Source organism: Acinonyx jubatus, chromosome C1 (genome assembly GCF_027475565.1).
Source record: "Acinonyx jubatus isolate Ajub_Pintada_27869175 chromosome C1, VMU_Ajub_asm_v1.0, whole genome shotgun sequence".
Taxonomy (NCBI): Eukaryota; Metazoa; Chordata; class Mammalia; order Carnivora; family Felidae; genus Acinonyx; species Acinonyx jubatus.
In genome coordinates this window covers 108,983,772-109,005,856 of record NC_069381.1, presented here as the reverse complement: position 1 = coordinate 109,005,856, position 22,085 = coordinate 108,983,772, and the positions used below count along the sequence as shown (strand labels likewise).

General features: G+C 40.1%; 1 protein-coding gene across 13 annotated transcripts in view; it reads right to left on the bottom strand.

Annotated features, from left to right (window-relative positions):
- Positions 1–22,085, bottom strand: part of SAP130 (Sin3A associated protein 130) — an 80,859-nt gene that overhangs the window by 50,847 nt on the left and 7,927 nt on the right. For 7 of the 13 annotated variants that reach the window (XM_027056080.2, XM_053214840.1, XM_027056082.2 and 4 more), the window contains exons 3-10: positions 19,863–20,098; positions 18,986–19,144; positions 17,604–17,715; positions 16,439–16,563; positions 14,668–14,792; positions 1,483–1,630; positions 1,230–1,320; positions 920–1,024 (exon numbers count right to left, since the gene is read on the bottom strand). In XM_027056080.2, coding sequence (XP_026911881.1) covers positions 920–1,024; positions 1,230–1,320; positions 1,483–1,630; positions 14,668–14,792; positions 16,439–16,563; positions 17,604–17,715; positions 18,986–19,144; positions 19,863–20,098 — 1,101 coding nt within the window. Of the gene's footprint in view, positions 1–919; positions 1,025–1,229; positions 1,321–1,482; positions 1,631–14,667; positions 14,793–16,438; positions 16,564–17,603; positions 17,716–18,985; positions 19,145–19,862; positions 20,099–21,580; positions 21,805–22,085 lie in introns of those variants that run through there. The other 6 variants (XM_053214841.1, XM_015062482.3, XM_027056083.2 and 3 more) reach the window with 6 other exon arrangements.

Below are 22,085 nucleotides of genomic sequence, written 5' to 3'. Positions count from 1 at the left end.
GACCTATGAAGCTTACAAAGCCTAAAATATTTATAATCTGGAGCTACACAGAAAGATGCTCGATCCCTGCTCTTAATGATTAAAGTTTGGCTGCCAGAAATGTTTCAAAGATTTTTTCTTCTTCTTTTTTAAAAATTTCTTTAATGCTTATTTTTGAGAGAAAGTGAGAAAGAGCATGAGCGGGAGAGGGACAGAGAAAGAGGGAGACACAGAATCTGAAGCAGGCTCCAGGCTCCAAGCTGTTAGCAGAGAGCCTAATGCGGAGCTCGAACCCACAAACCATGAGACTGTGACCTGACCCAAAGTCAGACGCTTAACTGACTAAGCCACCCAGGTGTCCCACATAGATTTGCTTCTTAATATTCAAGGCATATACAAATTTAAAAGGGGAACAAAGCTTAGAAGAAATTTTATGATGGTTGTGAAGTATCTTGAGGTAGCAGTCAGATGAGAACCTAAGGTAATTAACTTGAGGGTTATCACCCTTCCTGCTGTGCATCATCCAGAGATTTTTCCTAAACAATCCAGCCGTGTACAAGTTCTCTTCATTCCAGATCCGTGCTTCTTTCCTGTTTTTCCTGTGAATCTTGTCTATGTCTGTGAAGTTAACTTTTTCTTAATAGGTACACACAGAAGAGGTAAAGTCTGATGAATGAGGAAGTCAAAGCTGTGTTAAAATAATGTTTACTTTGAGCTCTCAAACATTATTATCCTCTTTTTCCCCCTTACTCTCAATGCCAAATCTGTATGACAAAGACATTTAAGAGTTAAATTCAGCATTGCCTTGAAAATCAACAACAATTAGAAAAAAAAAAACAAAACACAAAACCCTACCAATACTAGCCTTGTATATGAAGACCTGGTCAGAGGGGCAGAAAAATCCCTTTCAAGCTCTGTGTGAAGGTTGCAGGACACTTACCGACTGGGATGTTTGAGGTGGTCACAGCGGTAGCATGGGACGAATGTGAGGGCATTGTCATGGTAACAATTGTACTTGTGGGAGCTTGTGTGTGTGACACAGAGCCTGAAATTGGAGAAAAAAAACCTTTTCAACAATGATCTCTTTACACACACTACAGATTCTCCAAAACCTGACAAAAGGTCTTAGGAAAAGATAAGAAAATTCTTCTAGCCTATTCGTTTCCTCTGACTGAAGCTGAGAAATGAAAAATTAACTCAACACTTAAGACTCACACTTCCCTAGCAGGAGAGCAGGGCTGCCAACTTACCGGCTGTAGTCGCTGAAGGAATGGTGTTGGTTGCCAAAATAGGTGCTACTGTGGCCGCAGCCACTGGTGTACCGGTGCTGAAGATAGTTTTCTGGCGGGGGGAGATCCACAACACAGTTATAAACAAGAACAGCTCAACCTCAATGCAGTTAAAAGCAATTGCTGCCTTCCATACTGCGAGGTTCTTATCAAGTTTTGCACAACTCTGGTTTTAACCCACAGCCTACATGGGTGGTTTTGCCTCTGGTTTTACCTGAGCCATGGTGTGAAGCTGCTGTTTTGGCGTCCCTAATGCAGGATGAGATGGCAGTGTGATTCTTGTTGTTACATCCCGTGACTGGGCAGGACGCTGAATGCTAATTGCTGCAGAAGGTGGATGCTGGATAGACAAAGTTGGCCGACTGAAAAGGGAAGAAAAGACATTGTGACTTCTAACTTGCTTCTAGACTCGATGCAGGCGGTCAAGGCCATTTACTTTTTTTTTTTTTTTTAATGTTATTTTTGAGAGAGAGACAGTGTGAGCAGGGGAAGGGCAGAGAAAGAGAGGGAGACACAGAATCCGAAGCAAGCTTCAGGCTCTGAGCTGTCAGCACAGAGCCCAATGTGGGGCTGGAACTCATGAATCGCCAGATCATGACCTGAGCCAAAGTTGGATGCCCAATTGACTGAGCCACCCAGGAGACTCCATTTACTATCTTGTACTAGACCACTGTCATACAGTTGTATTTTTTGTAGGTCTGTAAAGTGTACAGATGAACCTAGGACATAAATGGCCTGTTAAGTTTCTCTCCTGAAAGTCCCATAAACCTCATTTCCAAAGGTATCAATATGCACCATGAACCAAATCAATTAATTCTTAGTCCTTCTCAGTACTCTCAGTGTAGCTAATCAACACTCTAGGACAATCTTAGGTAAGCATTATTATAATCAATACACTTCACTCTGCGGACAAAACTGGAGATACACACTAAGGTTTTTACATTATGAGGGAGGATTACAGACAACTTGATTAACAGCAGCCTATGTCAGGGCCCTTGAAGCACTGACGTGCTCCCAATTTTGTATTATTCCTTTCCATGTCATTCTTAAAGTGTTAGTTATGAGTGCCTAATGATGAAAGGGATATCCACACAGAGAGCAGGTCAAATTAACTAGCAATAAGCTATTGAAATTCCAACAGTGGCAGGAGAACTTGACATTATAACAAAGTTGGCATCTCAAGTCAGAGGGGGAAGAATGGACTACTTGATAATAAATGATGTTGGGAAGACTAGGTAGCCATTTGGAAAAAATAAAATTGGATCCCTGCTTCACACATTACACCAGGATACATAGGAAAAGGATCAAAGATTTTACAAGAAATTTAAAAAAAGCATGTGAAAAAAAAAAGAATTATTTCATAACTTTGGAGTGGAAGAGAGTTTTTTAACTACTAGAAGCTTTGAAAATCCAAAACTTATAAAAAGATCAATAAATTTTACTCTGTGAATAAGCAAACCTACATAGAGCAAAACATACTATAAACATAGTCAAAAGACTCATAAATGAAAGTGTAATCTTAATATACTAAGATCTCCTTGTAGTCAATGAGAAAAATAATTCCCCAAAAGAAAACAAGCAAGGGATACGCATAGCCAGTTCCGTTTCACTAACAGAAAATGCAAACGGCCCCTTAATAAAGAAAAGATGCTCACCCCCACTCATAGGAAGAGAAATACAATTTAAAATACACTGAGACATCACTGTTCACCTATCAGAATGGCCAAAAAAAATCCCCCAAATGGACAGCATAGGAAACAAGGTGCAAGGAAACAGACACTTCTTTTTTTTTTCAATATATGAAGTTTATTGTCAAATTGGTTTCCATACAACACCCAGTACTCATACCGAAAGGTGCCCTCCTCAATACCCATCACCCACCCTCCTACTCTCCATCAACCCTCAGTTTGTTCTCATTTTTTAAGAGTCTCTTATGCTTTGGCTCTCTCCCACTCTAACCTTTTTTTTTTTCCTTCCCCTTCCCCATGGGTTTCTGTTAAGTTTCTCAGGATCCACATAAGAGTGAAAACATAGGTATCTGTCTTTCTCTGTATGGCTTATTTCACTTAGCATAACACTCTCCAGTTCCATCCATGTTGCTACAAAGGGCCATATTTCATTCTTTCTCATTGCCACGTAGTACTCCATTGTGTATATAAACCACAATTTCTTTATCCGTTCATCAGTTGATGGACATTTAGGCTCTTTCCATAATTTGGCTATTGTTGAGAGTGCTGCTATAAACATTGGGGTACGAGTGCCCCTATGCATCAGCACTCCTGAATCTCTTGGGTAAATTCCTAGCAGTGCTACTGCTGGGTCATAGGGTAGGTCTATTTTTAATTTTTTGAGGAACCTCCACACTGTTTCCCAGAGTGGCTACACCAGTTTGCATTCCCACCAACAGTACAAGAGGGTTCCCGTTTCTCCACATCCTCTCCAGCATCTATAGTCTCCTGATTTGTTCATTTTGGCCATTCTGACTGGCGTGAGGTGATATCTGAGTGTGGTTTTGATTTGTATTTCCCTGATGAGGAGCGACGTTGAGCATCTTTTCATGTGCCTGGAAACAGACACTTCTAAACATTCTGGATGGAGTATAAACTGGTATAAACCCTAAGGAAGGCAATTAGTAGATATCAAAATTATAACTGTATATAATTGCTGATTACTTTTGGGAATCTATCTATACTTTGGGAATATAGATATTCTTACACACGTTATTGACTGCAGTATTACTTATGATAGGAAAAGTACTGGAAACAACCTCAAACCCGTTCATACATACAATGTATGTATGTATGCTACTAAGAGAACAATGAAACGGTCTATGAATGTGGGAAACTTTCGATGTATATTCCTATATGAAAAGAAAGCAAAGAGAATCTATGAGTTAATTTTTGGTTAAAAAGGACAGAAGTAAGAACTGTATGTGAATCTGACTATATACATTTTATTTACATATTTATTTTTTGGGAGAGCGCAAGCGGGGAGGGGCAGAGAGAGGGGGCAGAGGATCTGAAGCAGGCTTTGCGCTGATAGGCTGACAGCAGCGAGCCTGATGTGGGGCTTGAACTCCTGAACTGGGAGATCATGACTTGAGCCAAAGTCGGGTGCTCAACTAACTGAGCTACCCAGGTGCCCCTGAATCTGACCATATTTAAGAAACCCTGGAAGGATAGCCAGTAAGTTATTATCAGGTAATTTAGAAAAGCAAAGGGAAAGGAACATAGGATCTTGGTGGACAGGGGACAGATGAGAGAACAACACTCCTTACTACACATCTTTTTTTATGCTTTTATATTATGAAAACATGTGACTACAAATTAAAAAGAAGTTGGTTAGTTGAGCTGTAAGGGTAGACTTGATTGGGACTGTATATATCTAAAAAAATATTTTTTAATGTTTATTTATTTTTGAAAGAGAGAGAAAGAGACAGACAGAACATGAGCAGGGGAAGGACAGAGAGGGAGACACAGAATCCAAAGCAGATTCCAGGCTCTGAGCTGTCAGCACAGCTGGGGCTTGAACTCATGAATTGTGAGATTATGACCTGAGCTGAAGTCAGACACTCAACCAACTGAGCAGCCAGGTGCCCCAGGACTGCATGTATCTAAACTAAGCAATGGTTAATTTCATCATAAGGATCCTGTCTCAAAATTCTTAAAAAACAGACATGGGGGATATTAGTGTATATAAAGTGTTAAAACTGAATGAAGGATGGTTTTCTTTCTGAAAAGAAAACTAAATGCCTATCATTCGAGTTTAAAGGAAAGCTGAAAAGACTGGCCACAAACACAACTACGCAACTTGGTAGAACTCACTGAAGAGAAAGCCTACTACCGGAGACTGGATTTTCATGTTTGGATTTTTGTTTTTTCCAGGATGAGCCATTTCCCCAAACCCATTCCCTATGTTCACCCAAGATGTAAAGGACCCCAAAAGATTTCCTCTTAAGTGACTCTCATGTTCTCAAGCCAGAAAAAAAAAACTAGAAACATAAAAACCTGGATAGCCCTGAAAAGTCTTTTGGTTATTCATTTCAAGCCTTTATTATGCCTCTTCTGTTAGTCATCTAAAAAAGGGTGGGAATGAGAAATGAATGTTCTCTTGATAATTTAAATGACCACTTTGAGATTTTGTTTCCATTTCATTTTCTCTCCATTATTATGGTAGAATCCAATTTTTTTTATAAGTCATAGAGCCCAAAAGTTATATCCAGAAACACAAAGAAGAAAAATACAAGCTGTGCCTATTTCACAGCCTGGTTAGTCACCACCGGAGAAATGGCACGCTGGTGGGAATATTGGACTAGATTAGCACATACATGGTAGACCAATTCTGACCAGGATGTAGAGATCCACACTGCGCAAGATACCACATTGCGAACCGAAGTACTTCTGTGGGTCCTAACATTACCGACAATGACCATTTGGACCCACTGTCCTGAGGGTCCAAATGCGGGCTGCAGGGTCAGATGTTTGGTACAATCTCTGCTGAATCTGCCTAAAGATATTATTCTTGATGCAGCAAGTGGAGACTCAGTCCTTGCTCAAATTAACAGGATTCTGAACACCACTGGTCCAGTGAATGAACAGTAATTACGACTTTGTTTTACAGCCTGGATTCTTCCCTACGTGGCTTTCACACCCTCTTCGAAGGTGACTTTAGAATAACCTGAGAAGAGCAGATATTTGGGGACACAGACCACCTGCATAAACTTGTTGCTCCAGCTATCAGGACGTCTCTGCAGCTTTATCAGGTAAAAATCCATTTTGGAGACTGGATTTTTTAATGTTTACTTTTGAGAGAGAGGGGTGAGAAGGGGCAAAGAAGGAAGGAGACACAGAATCCAAAGCAGGCTCCAGGCTCTGAGCTGTCAGCTTAGAGCCTAATGTGGGGCTTAAACTCACATGACCTGAGCCGAAGTTAGACACTTAACGGAGTGAGCCACCCAGGCGCCCTGGAGACTGGAATTTTAATAGTTGACAACATAATGTGCTGAATACAGCATCACATAAGATACTTGCTCCTAGCATTTATAATGAAAACCATTCAGAGAGATACATGTATATATAATTAAAATAAGGACAAATTTTAGGATGGATGAACTTAATTATAAAAGTAATTCTGAAAAACCTCATAACAAAGAATAACGCCAACATTTGGATAACTGGGAAAGGGTCTCCTCAATTCACCCTGAATGCACTGACATTTAAGAGGTCCAGCACATGCAAAAAATACCCAAAAAAGAATATCTGTATTAAGGATTCAAATATGGTTTTAAGTGGTTTTGAAAGCACAGACTATAGTGTATAGTAATCTTTGACTTTTCGTGTACTCTTAATAAAAAACGATAAATATTAACATTTCTATAACATATATTACATGCTAGGCATATTCTAAGTCCTTTACATATATTAATGATTATTTATTTAAAAAATTTTTTAAAAATATTTTGAATGTTTATTTATTTTTGAGACAGAGAGAGAGACAGAGTGCGAGTGAGGAAGGGGCAGAGAGAGAGAGGGAGACACGGAATCCAAAGCAGGCTCCAGGCTCTCAGCTGTCAACACAGAGCCCAACGTGGGGCTCGAACTCATGGACTGCGAGATCACGACCTGAGCCAAAGTCGTATGCTTAACTAATTGAGCCACTCAGGTACCCCTATAATCACTTTTTATAATGATCTCTGAGGTAGCTAATATTATTGCCATTTTCTACGTGAGGGAATTGAGGTATTAACTCTTTGACTAGCACTCTCACTTCCATAAACAGAGTTTGAAAATACACCATCTAAAACATGGAACAGCACATGTGTCAAAATGTCCAACACAACATCCATAAGATGGGGTACAATGCAGCCAAAGATAAAAGGAATGAATAAGATATCTCTAGGTACTGATTTGGAGTCCTCTCCAGAATATATTGTTAAGAGAAAAATGCAAGATACAAAACAGTATATATAAATACAACGTGCTAGATTTTCTGTAAGAAAGGAGTGGAAACAAACAAACAAACAAAATGTATGGGTTTATCTATGCATATACTTACTTCATAAAAAAAAACCCTGAGACACCAAATCAGAGAGTAATAAAATGGGGACTCACTAAAGAGCAAATGGCAAATTAGGTGGAGCCACAGACACTTAAGAGTCCATCTTTTTATACAGCTTTGACTTTTGAACCAAATAAATATTTTCCATGTTTTTTAAAAAGTTAAATCAAAAAGTAAATTCTAGGGGCGCCTGGGTGGCTTAGTCAGTTGAGCATCCAACTCTTGATTTTGGCTCAGGTCATGATCTCACAGTTCGTGAAATCAAGCTTGAAGCTCACAGCACAGAGCCTGCTTGGGACTCTTTCTCCCTCTTTCTCTTCCCCTCCCATGCTTGTATGCATGCTCTCTCTCTTAAAAAAAACTAAATCCTTAAAATTAAAAAACAAATTTAAACAAACAGTCCTAACTATGTATTAAATTATAATAAACATGCACTAAAAAGATAACCAAAAAACTAGGAACAGGTTATCTTAAAAAGCAAAGGTATAGGAACATGGGAAATTGGTACCTGAGGGACAGAGAAGAGAATGATACTTCTCACTGTATATCTTTTTATATATTTACATTTTGGACATATGTGAATAGAAAGAAAATGTTACTACATATCCTACAGAGAAAATAATCAAGTGACTTCTGAACACATTCTCACTTTTAGTGGGATCCAGTTTGAGGACAAAAGAACTGTAAAGAAGTCTTAAACTTCATTCAGTCTTATTGTGAGCATAATCTACAGAAAATAAGGGGTTAATTTTCGACGGTGGACGTGGGACTGTGAAGTGTTACTATGAAACTATGTTTTTAATATTATAGATCAAAAAACCCAACTAGTTATGCTAATGTCTTGAGGACACAAGGTTTTCAGTATGAAAGATGCACAAGTGTAAAATTGAGGAGGGAGTCTGGGTGGCTCAGTTGGTCAAGTGTCTGACTCTTGATTTTGGCTCAGGTCATGATCTTACAGTTTGTGAGACTGAGCCTGAGGAGGGGCTCCACGTTGACTGCGTGGAGACTGCCTGAGATTTTCTCTCACCCTCTCAAAATAAATAAACCTAAAAAAAACAAAAACAAAAAACAAAATATATATATATATATATATACATATATATATACACACATACATATACGTATACGTGTATTTATATGTATGTGTGTATATGTACATGTGTATATATATGTGGCGCCTGTGTGACTCAGTTGTTTAAGTGGCCAACTCTTGATTTCAGCTCAGGTTGTGATCTCACAGTTCGTGAGTTTGAGCCCCGCATCTGGCTCTGCACTCATAGCACAGAGCCTGCTTTGGATCCTCTTGTCACCCTCCCTGCCCCTCCCCCACTTGTGCTTACTCTCTCTCTCAAAAATAAAGAAATGTTAGAAAAATTAAAAAAAATATATATATATGTATATAAAATCAAGGAAAGAAAAAACTTATAATGTTAAATTTCATTTGGAGATATCAGCATGAAGCCATGACTATGTTTACTATATTGATTACCTCTGTCCAAAGAAAGAGCCCAAAAGGAATGATACCTCAAGAGCAATGTGTACCCCTAGCAACCAGATCTTGGGTTCTAATTCCCATTCTCCACTAAAGAGAACCAAGAATCTTTGCAGAAATGGCTGATTTCAAGACCAGGGAAGCAGAAAAAATAAAAAAGGGCCTAATTTATCATGTACCAGAAATAGGAAAGTATGTGAAGTCCAAAAGGAGATATCAAAATGACACTCAAGCCAGTTTGTAGGGGTTCTCACTAGCCAAATTTGGGGCAGCTAGGAAAGAAAGGGATTTTCATTAAAATACACCGAGTAAAGAAAATATCCCTGATCCATAGTAGCAACACCCTCCTATACAAAAAAAGATCAAAGAGATTAAGTAAGGTCAGCCAGCTAGAAAGTGCTCCCAAGTCTGTTGTCTTAATCACTATACTATTCTTTTTAATGGCCTCAGAGGCAGCTCTAGGAATAGACACCCAATTTAGACAAATACAGAAAATATGTGGTTAATTTACAATGAGTAGACTAATGAGCATCCTCCAGTGTTAAACTGGATGTTTGCTTCACTTTAGAGTGAGGACAAGAAGTGCTGTAGGCAGAGACTGCTGGTTTGGGATTTTCTCACCTCTCAGAAAACAGTAACAAGGAAAAGAAAAAGGAATTCAGTCTCCATCTTTGGCAAAACTAGGAGAGACCTGAAAACTCAAACCACAGAAGGGGTAGCAGAACGGCCAAGGCAGTGGTACTCAAACATGAGCCAATACAGACAGGATTTCTGCGGCTATAATTTAAGGGACAAGATCCAGTCAAGTATAATTCTCCAAAGCGAGGAGCATACTCTGACACAGGAAACCATAATCTTTTGTTTGTAACAATCAGAGGGGTCACTGAAGCAGAACCTAGACTCGGACCAGTTCCAAGATCCAGGAATCAACGATGTAGGGTTAAACTATTAACCACACACACAAATAAGTGCCATGTGAAAAACAGGGTGTGGTGAGGGGCACCTGGCTGGCTCAGTTGGTAGAGCATGTGACCCTTCATCTCAGGGTCATGAGTTCAAGTCCCATGTTGGGTACAGAGTTTACTTTAAAAAACAAACAAACAAACAAACAAACAGCATGTGGTGAGATGCAGGGAAGAGAGAAACTGCCATTTGGGACAATCTATCTTCACTAGCAAGAGAGAAGTAATGACCAAGAAAATACAAACACAGGATTCTGAGCCATTAGGAAAATCTCCCCTAATCCAGTACACAGCCCAGCCTACAACAAGAACCAATTACAAATAGATGATGCAGAATACATTCAACTCCATTCAAAGATGAGTAGTCAGAACACAACCAGCACAGGATCTATCTCATGATGCTATAAGAAAAATGGTGGACAGAAAAAGGGGAAGTTCACTAGAAATACTTTCACTAAGCAGATGAAAATTGTGCCATGAATGAAGAAACCTGATGCAATAACTGCTTCCAGAAATGAAAACACAAAGCAAAGATGTAAGAGCTCACTGGACATAATGATTAGACAACAGAAGGGGCTAAAATAAGCATAGCTCAAGAGAAAAACAGAAGAAAATATTCAGCTGCATCGGGACTGAAAGCAAAACTAAAAAGTAGAGCATGCCAGACAATGGTAGAAACTCAGTAAGAAACAGAGAAGATTGTGAGAAAAGTAAGCAGAATCAAAAGGGGGAAAAGTTAATAAGGCTTAGATAAGGAAGTCATGCAAAAAGGATCCAACAAACACATAACTGGGTGCCCCCTCCCACTAAAATGGAATAGAATAAAGACACAATCCAAGAAAACTGTTCATAAATATGGTGTCACACTGCAGATTAAAAACATACACCATGTTTCAGAACAGAACAATACACAGTGGTCGCTACAAAACAAATCCCAGTTAAATCATCGAAATTCAAAGATAGAGAGCCTTAGGGGCACCTGAGTGGCTCAGTTGGTTGAGCTTCCAGCTCTTGGTTTCAGCTCAGGCCATGATCCTAGAGTCGAGACTGAGCCCCATACTGGGCTCAGTGCATAGGATGGAGCTTGCTTAAGATTCTCTCTTCCCTTCCCGACCCCTTCCCCTGTTCATGCTCTCTCTCTCTCTCTCTCTCTCTCTAAAAAAACAAAACAAAAACAAAACACAACAAAACAAAAAACAAAGAAAAAAAAATCTTAGGCAATCAGGCAAAAATATCAAGATCCTTTTAAGGTGTTTAAAAAAAGAAATCAAGCTGGCCTTACTTCTGTACATCATCTAGTTCTGGAAGGCAGAAGAAAAACACTTGATAAAGTACTCACAGAAAGAATACAGAAACAAAAGAATTATCAGTTAAACTACTGCTTAAGTATAGTGATCACTGCAAAATGATTCTGAACATGTGAAAACTCAAAATACTGGTCCTGTAAGTTCTTTTTGAGGAAGGTAATAGAGTTCATTCAATCAAGCAACGAACAACAATTAAAAAATGATTTAAAAAATTGGCAGATAGGATTACTCTATTTAACAAAAAGAATAAGACAAAATTTTTTTGGAACTTTCCTTTGTTTCTATGCCTTAAACCAATTTAATTATCATTGGTTTATCTGGTCTTTGAGAGTTTGATAGAATTCAGTGAAACCGTCTGGGCCTAGTGCTTTTCTGGGAGATGTTGCTTTGAAATTTTTTTCTATTTCTCCAATAGAAATTGGTCTATTTAAACTTTCTGGTTTCAGGGGCACCTGGGTGGCTCAGCTGGTTGCGCATCTGGCTCTTAGGTTTGGCTCAGGTCACAATTTCACAGTTTGTGAGTTCAAGCTCTCCGTTGGGCTCTATGCTGACAGCACACAGCCTGCTTGAGATTCTCCCTCTCTCTCTCTCTCTCTGTGTCCCTCCCCCACTCACATGCTCTGTCTCTCTCAAAATAAACAAAATTAAAAAAATAAATGAACTTTCTGGCTCAATTCAAAGGGAGCTAAATATTAGAAATTTATCATTGTTACAGATTTTTTAAACTTAAAAAAAATTATTTATTTTGGAAGACAAATAGTGTGAGCAGGGGAGGGACAGAGAGAGAGGGTGAGAGACAGAATGTGAAGTAGGCTCTGTACTGTCAATGTATAGCTCGATGCAGGGCTTGAACTCACGAGCTATGAGATCATGATCTGAGCCGAACACTTAACTGACTGAGCCAGCCAGGTGCCCCTATCACTGTTACAGATTTAAGTAGAAAAATAATCTGGTCATTAGGGTTTTTGCCTGTTTAATTCACTAGTGTATTTCTAGCGCCCAGAGTACTGAGACTGGCAAAATGCTCAAAGTACATCTCACAAAATTCAACATCCATTTTTTTATTAAAAATTCAATACATGGAAAAGATAGATACTTTGATAACATGCTTTAAAAAAAAAACTCTAGTTTTCATTGTCTGCACATTTCTAACTTTCAAATTTCCTCATACCATCTGAATATATTAACCTTTTTTTTTAAGTTTATTTACTGATTTTGAGAGTAAGAGAGAAAGAGAGCGAGCAAGCAGAGGGAGAGGGAGAGAGAGCATCTCAAGCAGGCTCTGTGCTGTCAGTGCAGAGCCCAACACAGGGCTCAATCCTATGAACTGTGAGATCATGACCTGAGCTGAAATCAAGAGTTGGGACACTCAACCGACTGAGCCACCCAGGCACCCCTGAATACATTAACTTCTTCAAGGTAATACAAAATTAAAATGAACAACATATAATCTGTTTTATGTTGGGCAGTTGTGTTTCTCTATACCTCAGGCAATATTTTAAATTACCAAACGGTAACGTATGCTCATTTTACTGAAGAGGAAACTAAGGATCAGTAATGTTGAGAAACTTGCCTAATGCCACACAGCTAGTGAATGACAGAGCTAATGGTTAAATAGAAGTCCTAGGCACTCTTCTACATTTAAAAGTTACTTTCTTCAGAGTTCTGTTCCAGACCCTCTTCTCACTGTATTTATTCCCCCTGGTGAGACTCATACCCCCAACCTTGAACTGTAGCCCACAAGCTGATAACTCCCAAACCCATTATCTCTGGCTCTGACATCTCTTCAACCACCTGCTGACAACAGCCACTTGATTGTTCCATGGATAAACTCAGTATCCCAAAAATCAAAATTATTTCTAACATTTGCTTTCTTTCCCTTGTTTCCTTTTTACTTACTTGGTCAAACAAGGAAAAAAACCAAGGAGACATCTAGACTTCTTCCTCACCACTCTGCCCTGCCTCCAGCTGGTAATCAAGACTTATGGATGGTCTCTTCTGACTGTTTTGGTCTTCATGCCTACTACCCCTTCTTTTGTTCAGTGAATCACTTCTTGTTTATATTGCCAAAGGCAACACATAACCAAAGGTATTAATCAAGAAAGACCTCCTGGCAAGGCTCACATCCCATTGTCTCCGCCCGACTTTCACAACCTTCCCACAATGCAATACAATGCAATATGCCTTGGGGATCAGGAGGACAAATACCATCATGTCTTCACCCAACGGTGTACTTCCTTAGAGGCACCCCAGATCATTCCTCATCAACCAGACTTTATCCCTGTAGGGCCCTGTTGATCTCTCCCTTTTCAGATACCCAAACCTTCCAATACAGCCTAGAGACTTACAGTCTATCTCTAGCAAATCCGCAATCTCTAATCTGAATATATCCTTTACCTCCCTGCCCTAATGAATCTCAGCTCTCCCCTGAGAATACTCCTTCCCCCTTCAGCCCTCTCACCTGGGAGACCCTTTCTCTCAAAAACCTCTTCCCCATCTATATGGTCTTCCTGAATTATCTCCTTCAGAACTCTTACCTGGACTCCAAACTCCTCTATTAACCTATCTCAACATCTCCACTTCAGTGCTCAGAAGTCAACACCATCTTCCAGTGCTCAAAACCAATCAGGGATTTCTCCCCAAAGCTAGTCCTCCCACTGTTCTTCATCACACGTTACTGCAGCATCACCTTCCTAGCCACATGATGTCACCTTCCTAGCCACGCAGTATTACTGCTGCGAAACCTTCCTAGCTACACAACTGGCAGGGCCAAAATCCTAACTCTTCCTATTCTCTCACTGCCCCTATATAATTCTTCAGAAGTCCTCAACCAACTTCAAACCTCTACTCTGGATCTAACCAGGTTCCACCTCCAGCAATCCTCTCTCCTGGATTCCTGACACATCCTTCTAAACCATCTCTCTGTTTCTCACTTTGCCTCTCCACAGCTGATCCACCAAAAACTTCAGATCAGGACGCTGCTCTGCTCAAAACTCTGGTAAGGCTTCCCGCTGCACCCCAGCAAAGTCTAAATCTGTAAAGGGCTTCCTAAGGCCCTAAGTGATATGGAGACCCTGTTACTTCCTAAAATAATCTCTGGCCGCTCTCCTCCCATCAGCCTCTTGCTTCTCCTTAGGCATGGCAAACACACTACAATCTCAGGCCTTTGCACTTACTGTTCCCACTGCTTAGAATGCTCTTATCCTACACAGCCATATGGCTCACTTCATTACATCTTTCAACTGTTGGCTCCAATGTGTTCTTATCAACAGTTCTCCCAGATCACCTTACATGAAGTGGTAGGCCTACCCTGTCGCTCCAAATCTCACCCTATCTAATTTTTCCCCAAAGCACTTTGCACCATCTAGGACACTTTGTTTTTGTGTGTCTCCAGCCCCTAAAAATAGAAACTCTATGAGGGCAGGAATGTCTCGTTGTTCACTGCTTTACCTCTAGTATCTAGAACACTACAGAGCTCATAGAAAAGCACTCAAGGAGTATTTACTGAGGTAAATGAAAGGATGAAGGAAAGAAAAAGGTAAAGAAGGAGGGCTAGATCTTTTAAGCCCCAAATATACCTGAGTGCTGAATCAGTAGCATGTGCTGCTGTTGTAGTAATGACTGGAGATTGAGCTCTGGTGGCTGAAACTGTTGCTACCACAGCAGGAGGGATGGTATTAGAGGTGGTCACAGGTGGACGAGACTACCAAGAAAAGAGAAAAAAATATTTCATTTAAAACAAAAAGCAAAATAAAATACAGTAAGCCAAACACTGTAAGTGTAATTTAAAACCTGGGCCTCCAAACAAGTATGTTGTTCAAATGAAAGGAAATTCTCACCATTCTGACTAAGGAATTCTATGTTCAGATAGGTAATTTTAAGACCAAGAGTCAGAATTACAAAAAAAATTCCCATTTTGGCTGGATAGAGTATATAAATTCCTCCTTTCCAAATACGACTAGATTTAACATTTATCCTATGGGGAGTAGTTGGGATCCAACCCTTCAGATCTAGAGTGCCCACAGATTTGTTGTTGGTTCTGACATAGACATTCTATACTCCCACACAACCAAGCGCTTGCCACAGAGGGCTCTAAGCCGTCGGATGGAGATGCTGGCTCTCGGGCCCTCTAAGCCAGCAAACACGTGAAAACAGCATTTGCTTATGGAAGATTCAGGGTGCCCAGCTTCTCTCTGGCTGTTTTCACATGGATGTACTTCTCTTACCTTCCTTTATACTACATCTGTGTATAAAATCTTCACCAGACAAGTTCCACCCTGGGCTTCACTGGCTTGTCCACTGTCATTTCTTTCGATCATCTGAGCTCTTCTGAGTAGTCCCTTTCTTGACCCTGATACATGTAGTTCAATTCGCAAATGCTGCCCATTTGGATCTGCCTCTTATCTCCAGACCTTCGATCTGCAGTGCCTACGCCTACTGCTACAGCTTGTCTCACACCAGGTCATCACATTAGCTTTAGAACTCCCTGTTTGGGTTCTTTCTCCTGTCCTTCCTGTATATCATTTACACTCCAGGGGCCGAATGAGTCTCCAAATGTGCTTTGTTAGCCAGCAAGCCCTCTTGTTTTAAATTGAAAACTCTAGGCTGGACATGTACTACCCAGTGTCCTACCCAGCAATCTTCCTGATTGTGTTAAACCCAGCTGTCCCATATATGTGACCAGTCTGGCCCCCAAAAGTATTTGAACATGCATCTACCGTCTGTGGTTCAGCTACATTAATCTTTCAAAGAGTTTTCTGTGATCTCATATTACTATGTTAAAAAACTTAGTGGCTCTCTGCTGTGTATAAAATCAAGTTTACACTCTGTATCTTCAAGCTCTGAATTCAGAGACATCACAGTATCACCTCATAACACAGTATACTTCAGTACTATTGAGGCCATAGATTTCCTTGGAAAAAAGTTGAAAGACACAGACTGTCTTTCTTGAAAAGCACACACACGTGTATAAAAATGTGCACGAAGTATTTAGGGGCTCATACATCCCTATCTGAATTAAAACTTCTCCGTTCTGGCTCACCTTTACTAAACCCAGTATACAAGTGCCATGGTCTTCCTTGCCACTGTGCAGTCTCACTCCCTTTCACCGCCTCTTCACTTCTCTGAATCTCCCTCTACACCGATCCCTACGACAGCTTCCCTTGGCCCTGCTCTTCTAAATCTCCGTGGCTGATCATCTCACACCGTATAGAACTCAACCTTCTGGACACCTTGGCGACTAGATCAAAAGTCATGTGAGGTCAAAGGACTCTCCCAGGCTCTAGCAGAGTCAAGAACTCTGAGTAGGCACTTGATACTTGCTGGCTGACTACCCACAAGCTGACATGCCTGGATAGGTTGGTGAATGATATGCTGTACTGCCGGCTGAGCTGTAGCAGTATTTGGCAACTGGGAAGTCGGCCTCAGGACCGTGGTCACTTTAGAACTGGACATCACAGCAGCAGCGGCTGCACCTGGAAAATAATTTTTGTCATTAGTATGGCTTATGGGCTCACCATTTAAATATTCCAATCATATGCCCTAGGAAAAGAGTGCAGATATGTTCTAAAACTCAGTATGTCAATAATTTAGCTGACATGCCGTATTGTATACTTCCCTTTTGTCACATAGAAAATTTTAAAAAGTGCACTCACGGGTTGTGATTTGTTAAGATTAGTAAACTGTTTTGCTTCTTCAAGGACACTATGAAATGAAACTGTTTTCTGTTTTGTTAACTGCAAGGATGCAGAAGAGAGGCACACACTGAATAGCACAGCGCGGGGCTGCTGCCTTCATTTAGGGCAAGGCTCCAGCGGTTTAACCATCAGTGAGGGTTCACCTGAACTACCTCTGCCTTTGTATTGTCAAATACAGGCAAATGACATCTTAGTATTTTCACGAAAGTACATTCGATCTAACACAGATGCCCTTGCAATCTGTGAACTTTGCTCTGGGGACCAATGAATTACGTTATGACCAAGTAAACCTGGTTTTGTACTTGTTAGCCTGATTTTGCCAACAATGATTTTACACTCTCCAACATAAGGCTGATGAAGTAGCTGAGAAAAGTCACTGAATTTAATACTTGACAACCTATCAGAATTTAACTGTAAGAACAAATCCATCTTACAGCTGTATTAATTGAGTTACCATTATCACTAAACCTTTAAAATATTCAGTATTCGTATTTGTGACTTTATTCTAAACATCAAGATCATTTTGGACTGTCATAAGTCTGAGGCGTTCCTCATTATAAAGGACAATCTTTAGACCCTACTAAAAATCTGAATTGTTTAAAGTTTACACCCAAAAGCATACACACATGCTTGTTGGGGTATGACTGTAATTAGCACATATTTGACCATGCCAAAAATGTGTATTGCTCTAAGTTTATTCCTGCTGTCCTATAACTTTAATAAGCTGATTCTAGATACATTTTTTATTACTGTATCTCTTACCAAATGTGTATCTGCCAATGCATTTTGAGAACTTAAGCAAAACGTACAGTTTTTACCTCGAGGTAAATGAGAAGCTCCAATGTGAAGAGGGGGCCCAGGAGCATTGCTGCGGATAATAGACATCTGTACATTTGTGGTCATGATATGATGCAGGTTACTGGGATGTCCCTGCAAGAAACAGGACATAATGTTATTTTCATGTGCTTGGTCTTAGCCATTGATGCTTAGCCATTGCTTCTAGGAGGTCAGCTGCCTCCAAATGTGGGTCAGGGTGTTCCTTTTAGACAGTGAGTACCCCAAGGGAAAGGATGTTTAGTTTTTTTTATGCAACATACTACATGAAGACCCATGCCCTCAAGCATGGGGCAAGTGACTGTGAGGACACTTCAACTGCCTTGAGCCACAGTAGGTGCTAGATCTCTAACAGATGGACTCATTTGCCCACTTTGGGACACTCTCATCTCCAATATTAGTCTTTCACACTTGTTCTCTCTGCGTTGGCAAAAAGCTTATTCTATTTTATTTTATTCTATTTTAGAATAAGCCAAAAGCTTATTCTATTTTATTCTTATTTCCTATTCTATTTTTTTTACGTGCCACTGCATTCATCCACTCTTTATGTTATGCAGGACTTCTAAGCAAATGTCAATTAGCACTCAGCAGGTACTCCCATACGAGTTCTTCAACTCCTCCCCTCCTTAGAGGACCTTCCTCACAGGCTCCCAACCCTGATGCCAGTGATACCCAGGTGGGGGTTCCAGTATTTCTGGGAGTACTCAGCAGTATGACAAGAGAAAAAACAAAAAACAAAAAACATAGTGTCTTCTTGGAATACCAATTTTTTTCTTAAAAACTTGAAGGGAAAGTTTTTAGATTCAGGTTTTTTCACTGGTCAATAATTAAAAATATTTAAATAAATCATATACATATTATAGAGTAGGAGTAGAATTTCAGCCAAAAAACATAAGCTAAAACATGAGACTACAAAATAAATGTTCACGACTGATGAGCTGCTTGAGGGCACCTGCTAGGTGCCCAAGACATACATCATCATCCTCCTCAGAGAAAAATCCTAAAGAAGCATTACTGCCACGAGGCTGTTCTCCACCCCCCAAAGCTAACCAGCACAAGTGGACTCTGAGCACCTCAAGGATACGGACGGTCTTGTCTAGACTTGTATCTCACATGGACAGTGGTGCCTCACACATAGCAGATGCTCAATACATACTGGCCAAATGACAAAGACCACTGTGCATGTTGGTTTTACTCCCTGCAGATATCCTTCTCTCTCAAACCTGCTATCCTCCCCTTGCAGATACCAGTGACCATTTAATTTTTTAATTTAATACAGTGCCTAATGTACTGCTGGCATTCAATAAATAATGATCAACAGTTTGGCATCTCAGTTTGAAAATCAGCAAATTAAGAGGAGAAAAACCTGTTGTCCACTGATTGTTGCCACAGGAATGGCTGAAGCTTGAGGGATGCTACTCTCCATGGTAACGGTAACCTGCCCTGGAACCTTGGGGGGAAGTGACAAGGTAGAAGGTGGAGCAGGAGCAATGGGACGGCTAGGCATGGTGGGCTTCGGGGGCGGCTGCGAACAGAAAACCACACGAAACAATCAATAGCTTTTTACGAGTGATGCATTTCCTTCTATAGTTAAAAAAGTACACAAATCAAACCTGGAGAGGGCCAGGAAAGATCCAGAAGCCTTATATATTTTATCTCTTAGCATCACAGCTCTTCCATTCAAGTACCAGCATTTCCATTTTACAGATGAGGAAGCATACAAAGCAAGGCTATGTCACTTGCTCCAAGCCACACAGACAGTAAAAACTGGAACTGGGACTGAAGCCCAGACTTGGATGGCTCACAGCCCACATTCTTTCTTCTGTACAATGCTGCATCCCAAGTTTGGGCGGAAGTAAACAAAACTCCCAGTAACTAAAACATTGCGACAAGGTAATACACAAGGCGATATTCTCAGATACCCCCAAATTAGTGAGCTTTAAAACAAAACCTTGGAGAAGAGTGCCACTCCAAGATAAAAACTAAGTCAGCATGCCCATTAACTTGAATAAAGTCAATGTCAAAATGGATACTAGAAAAGATCCTGTGATGCCAACTGCCCAGCGGCACAAGATAGGCACTGCAGAACAGCAGAGCTCTGAGCGACAGAAAAGAGCTGAACTGATGGGTCAAAAAGAGAACACTGTGATCCTGGATGCGGCCTAAGACTCTGTGAATACTGTCAGGAACATGAGCCAGTCCTTAGCTGTGGTTTAATGTGAAATTTTAAACCTCTCCATTACCTTCATAAGTCCCTCCGAAAAGGAGAGTGGCACTGCTGGCGTCAGATGTGCTGGTGGGGCTGTCACTGTGACGGGTGTGCCCGATGCAACAGCATGGTGTGTAGACAACATCTGCACCTGCGGATAGGGCCTTACCACAACAGGCTCTTGCTTCTCTTCACGGGACTGGAGGGAGCCGCTGGAACCCATGTGCTCCCTGGCAGTGACTTCAGCCTCTCGACTAGATTCATCATTGACTAGTAAGGGCATTAAGGGAGAAACCTCATGTCATATGCTTTCAGTGTTAAATAATACTAATGAAGTAAACAGCACATACAGCTGTCGGCTGGGCTGATAGCTCAGAACCTGGAGCCTGCTTTGCATTCTGTGTCTCCCTCTCTCTCTCTCTCTCTCTCTCTCTGCCCCTCACCCACTTACTCTCTCTCAAAAATAAGAAGGCGTTAAAAAAAATTAAAAAAAATGATCTCAAACAGTTGGAAGAGCAATGCAAGACAGGATGCTTTCATTTAAGGTATTTATTTAAAAAGTTATAAAAACCTAACATTAAAAAGATAACATAAATATTCTTAAGCCCAAGAACATACAGCTTTTCAAAACAAATTTCCTACAAAACAAACATGGAGATCTCTATCATTATTACAATCCTATCATCATTATGTACACCTTTTGAAACTCAACAATTCCACTTGCAGCAATGTATCCTATAAAATACATAGTACGTGTGTAAAATGACTTGTGTACATTATTTGTTTCACCATTTTTATTCCAGTAAAGGAATTTTTAAAACCTACGCATCTATCAACAGGTGACTGGATGTATAAATTCCGGTATACTCCCAGACTACCATGTAACTATAAAAATAAGACAAGGAAGCTTTTTAGGTATTCTTATTAAAAAATCGGTAATGTGCATTATGCAAAAACATATCTAAAGGAAAAAAGCAAGGTACAGAACAGTGAAAAAGTAATCATACATGCCTTTATTTTCTTATGTAGAAACATAACTCCCAAAGTATCTTGATTTCTTGATGGGAAAGAAAGTAGATTCTGAGAGAATAGGGATAGGAGAGATACTTTTTGCTATACACTCTTTCTTTGGGAATTGTGGACCGGAACAACATGTAACTATTTAAAAACAATTTAAAATTGAGGGAATTTGACTCCCACATTGGGTTCTGTGCTGACAGGGCAGAGCCTGCTTGGGACTCTCTCTCTCCCTCTCTCTCTGCCCCTCCCATGCATGCCTTCTCTCTCTCTCTCAAAATAAACAAATAAAATTTTTAAAAAAGCTAAATGAAATTCCATTGGATATACCATAGCTTTTTTAACCATTATATCACTGATGGGCTTTTAGGTTATTTCCAAATTTTTGCTATTATCAACAACTCTGGGATAAACATCCATATGTATTTTGAGTTCTTGTCCAACGATTTCCTCAGGAAAAAAAATCTCTGAGTACAGGTGTTACGTGAAAAGACAGATGTATATTTTACATTTTGTTATATGTTGATTTTTCTCCCTGGTCATTCAGATTTTTTTTACTTTGATTTTTAAAACCACTCTATTGATGTACAATTTACATACAATAAAATGGCTATTCGGAGACTAGAGAGTTCAAAAACAGTTTTGTTTTTTTTTTTACGTTCTTAACCAACAGGCTAGGAGTAGAACTGCTGGGTCAAATGGTAAGTAAATGTTTATAGGAGACTGCCAAAATACCTTCCAAAGTGGTTGTATCGTGTTATAGTCCCATCAGCCAGTGGATCAGAGTTCTAGCAGCTCCTTATCCTCACAATTCTTGATACACAGACATTCCAGTGGGTGTTTAGCGGGGTTCTCATGGTGATTTCAGTTAGCATCTCCATGATGACTAGTGATGTGCAACTTCTTTTTATGTGGTCACAGGCCATTCATAAATATCTTCCTTTGTGAAGTATATGTTTCTTTTCAAAAAAAAATTTTTTTTACATTTATTTATTTTTGAGAGACCGATAGAGTGCGAGTGGGGAAGGGGCAGAGACAGGAGACAGAATCCAAAGCAGACGCCAGGCTCTGAGCTGTCAGCACAGAGCCCAACATGGGGCTCGAACCCATGAGCCGTGAGATCATGACCTGAGCCGATGTCGGATGCTTAACCGACTAAGCCATGCAGATTCCCCATGAAGTGTATGTTTCTATATTTTGTCCATTTTCTAGTCAGTCAGCTTTACTGAGGTATAATTTA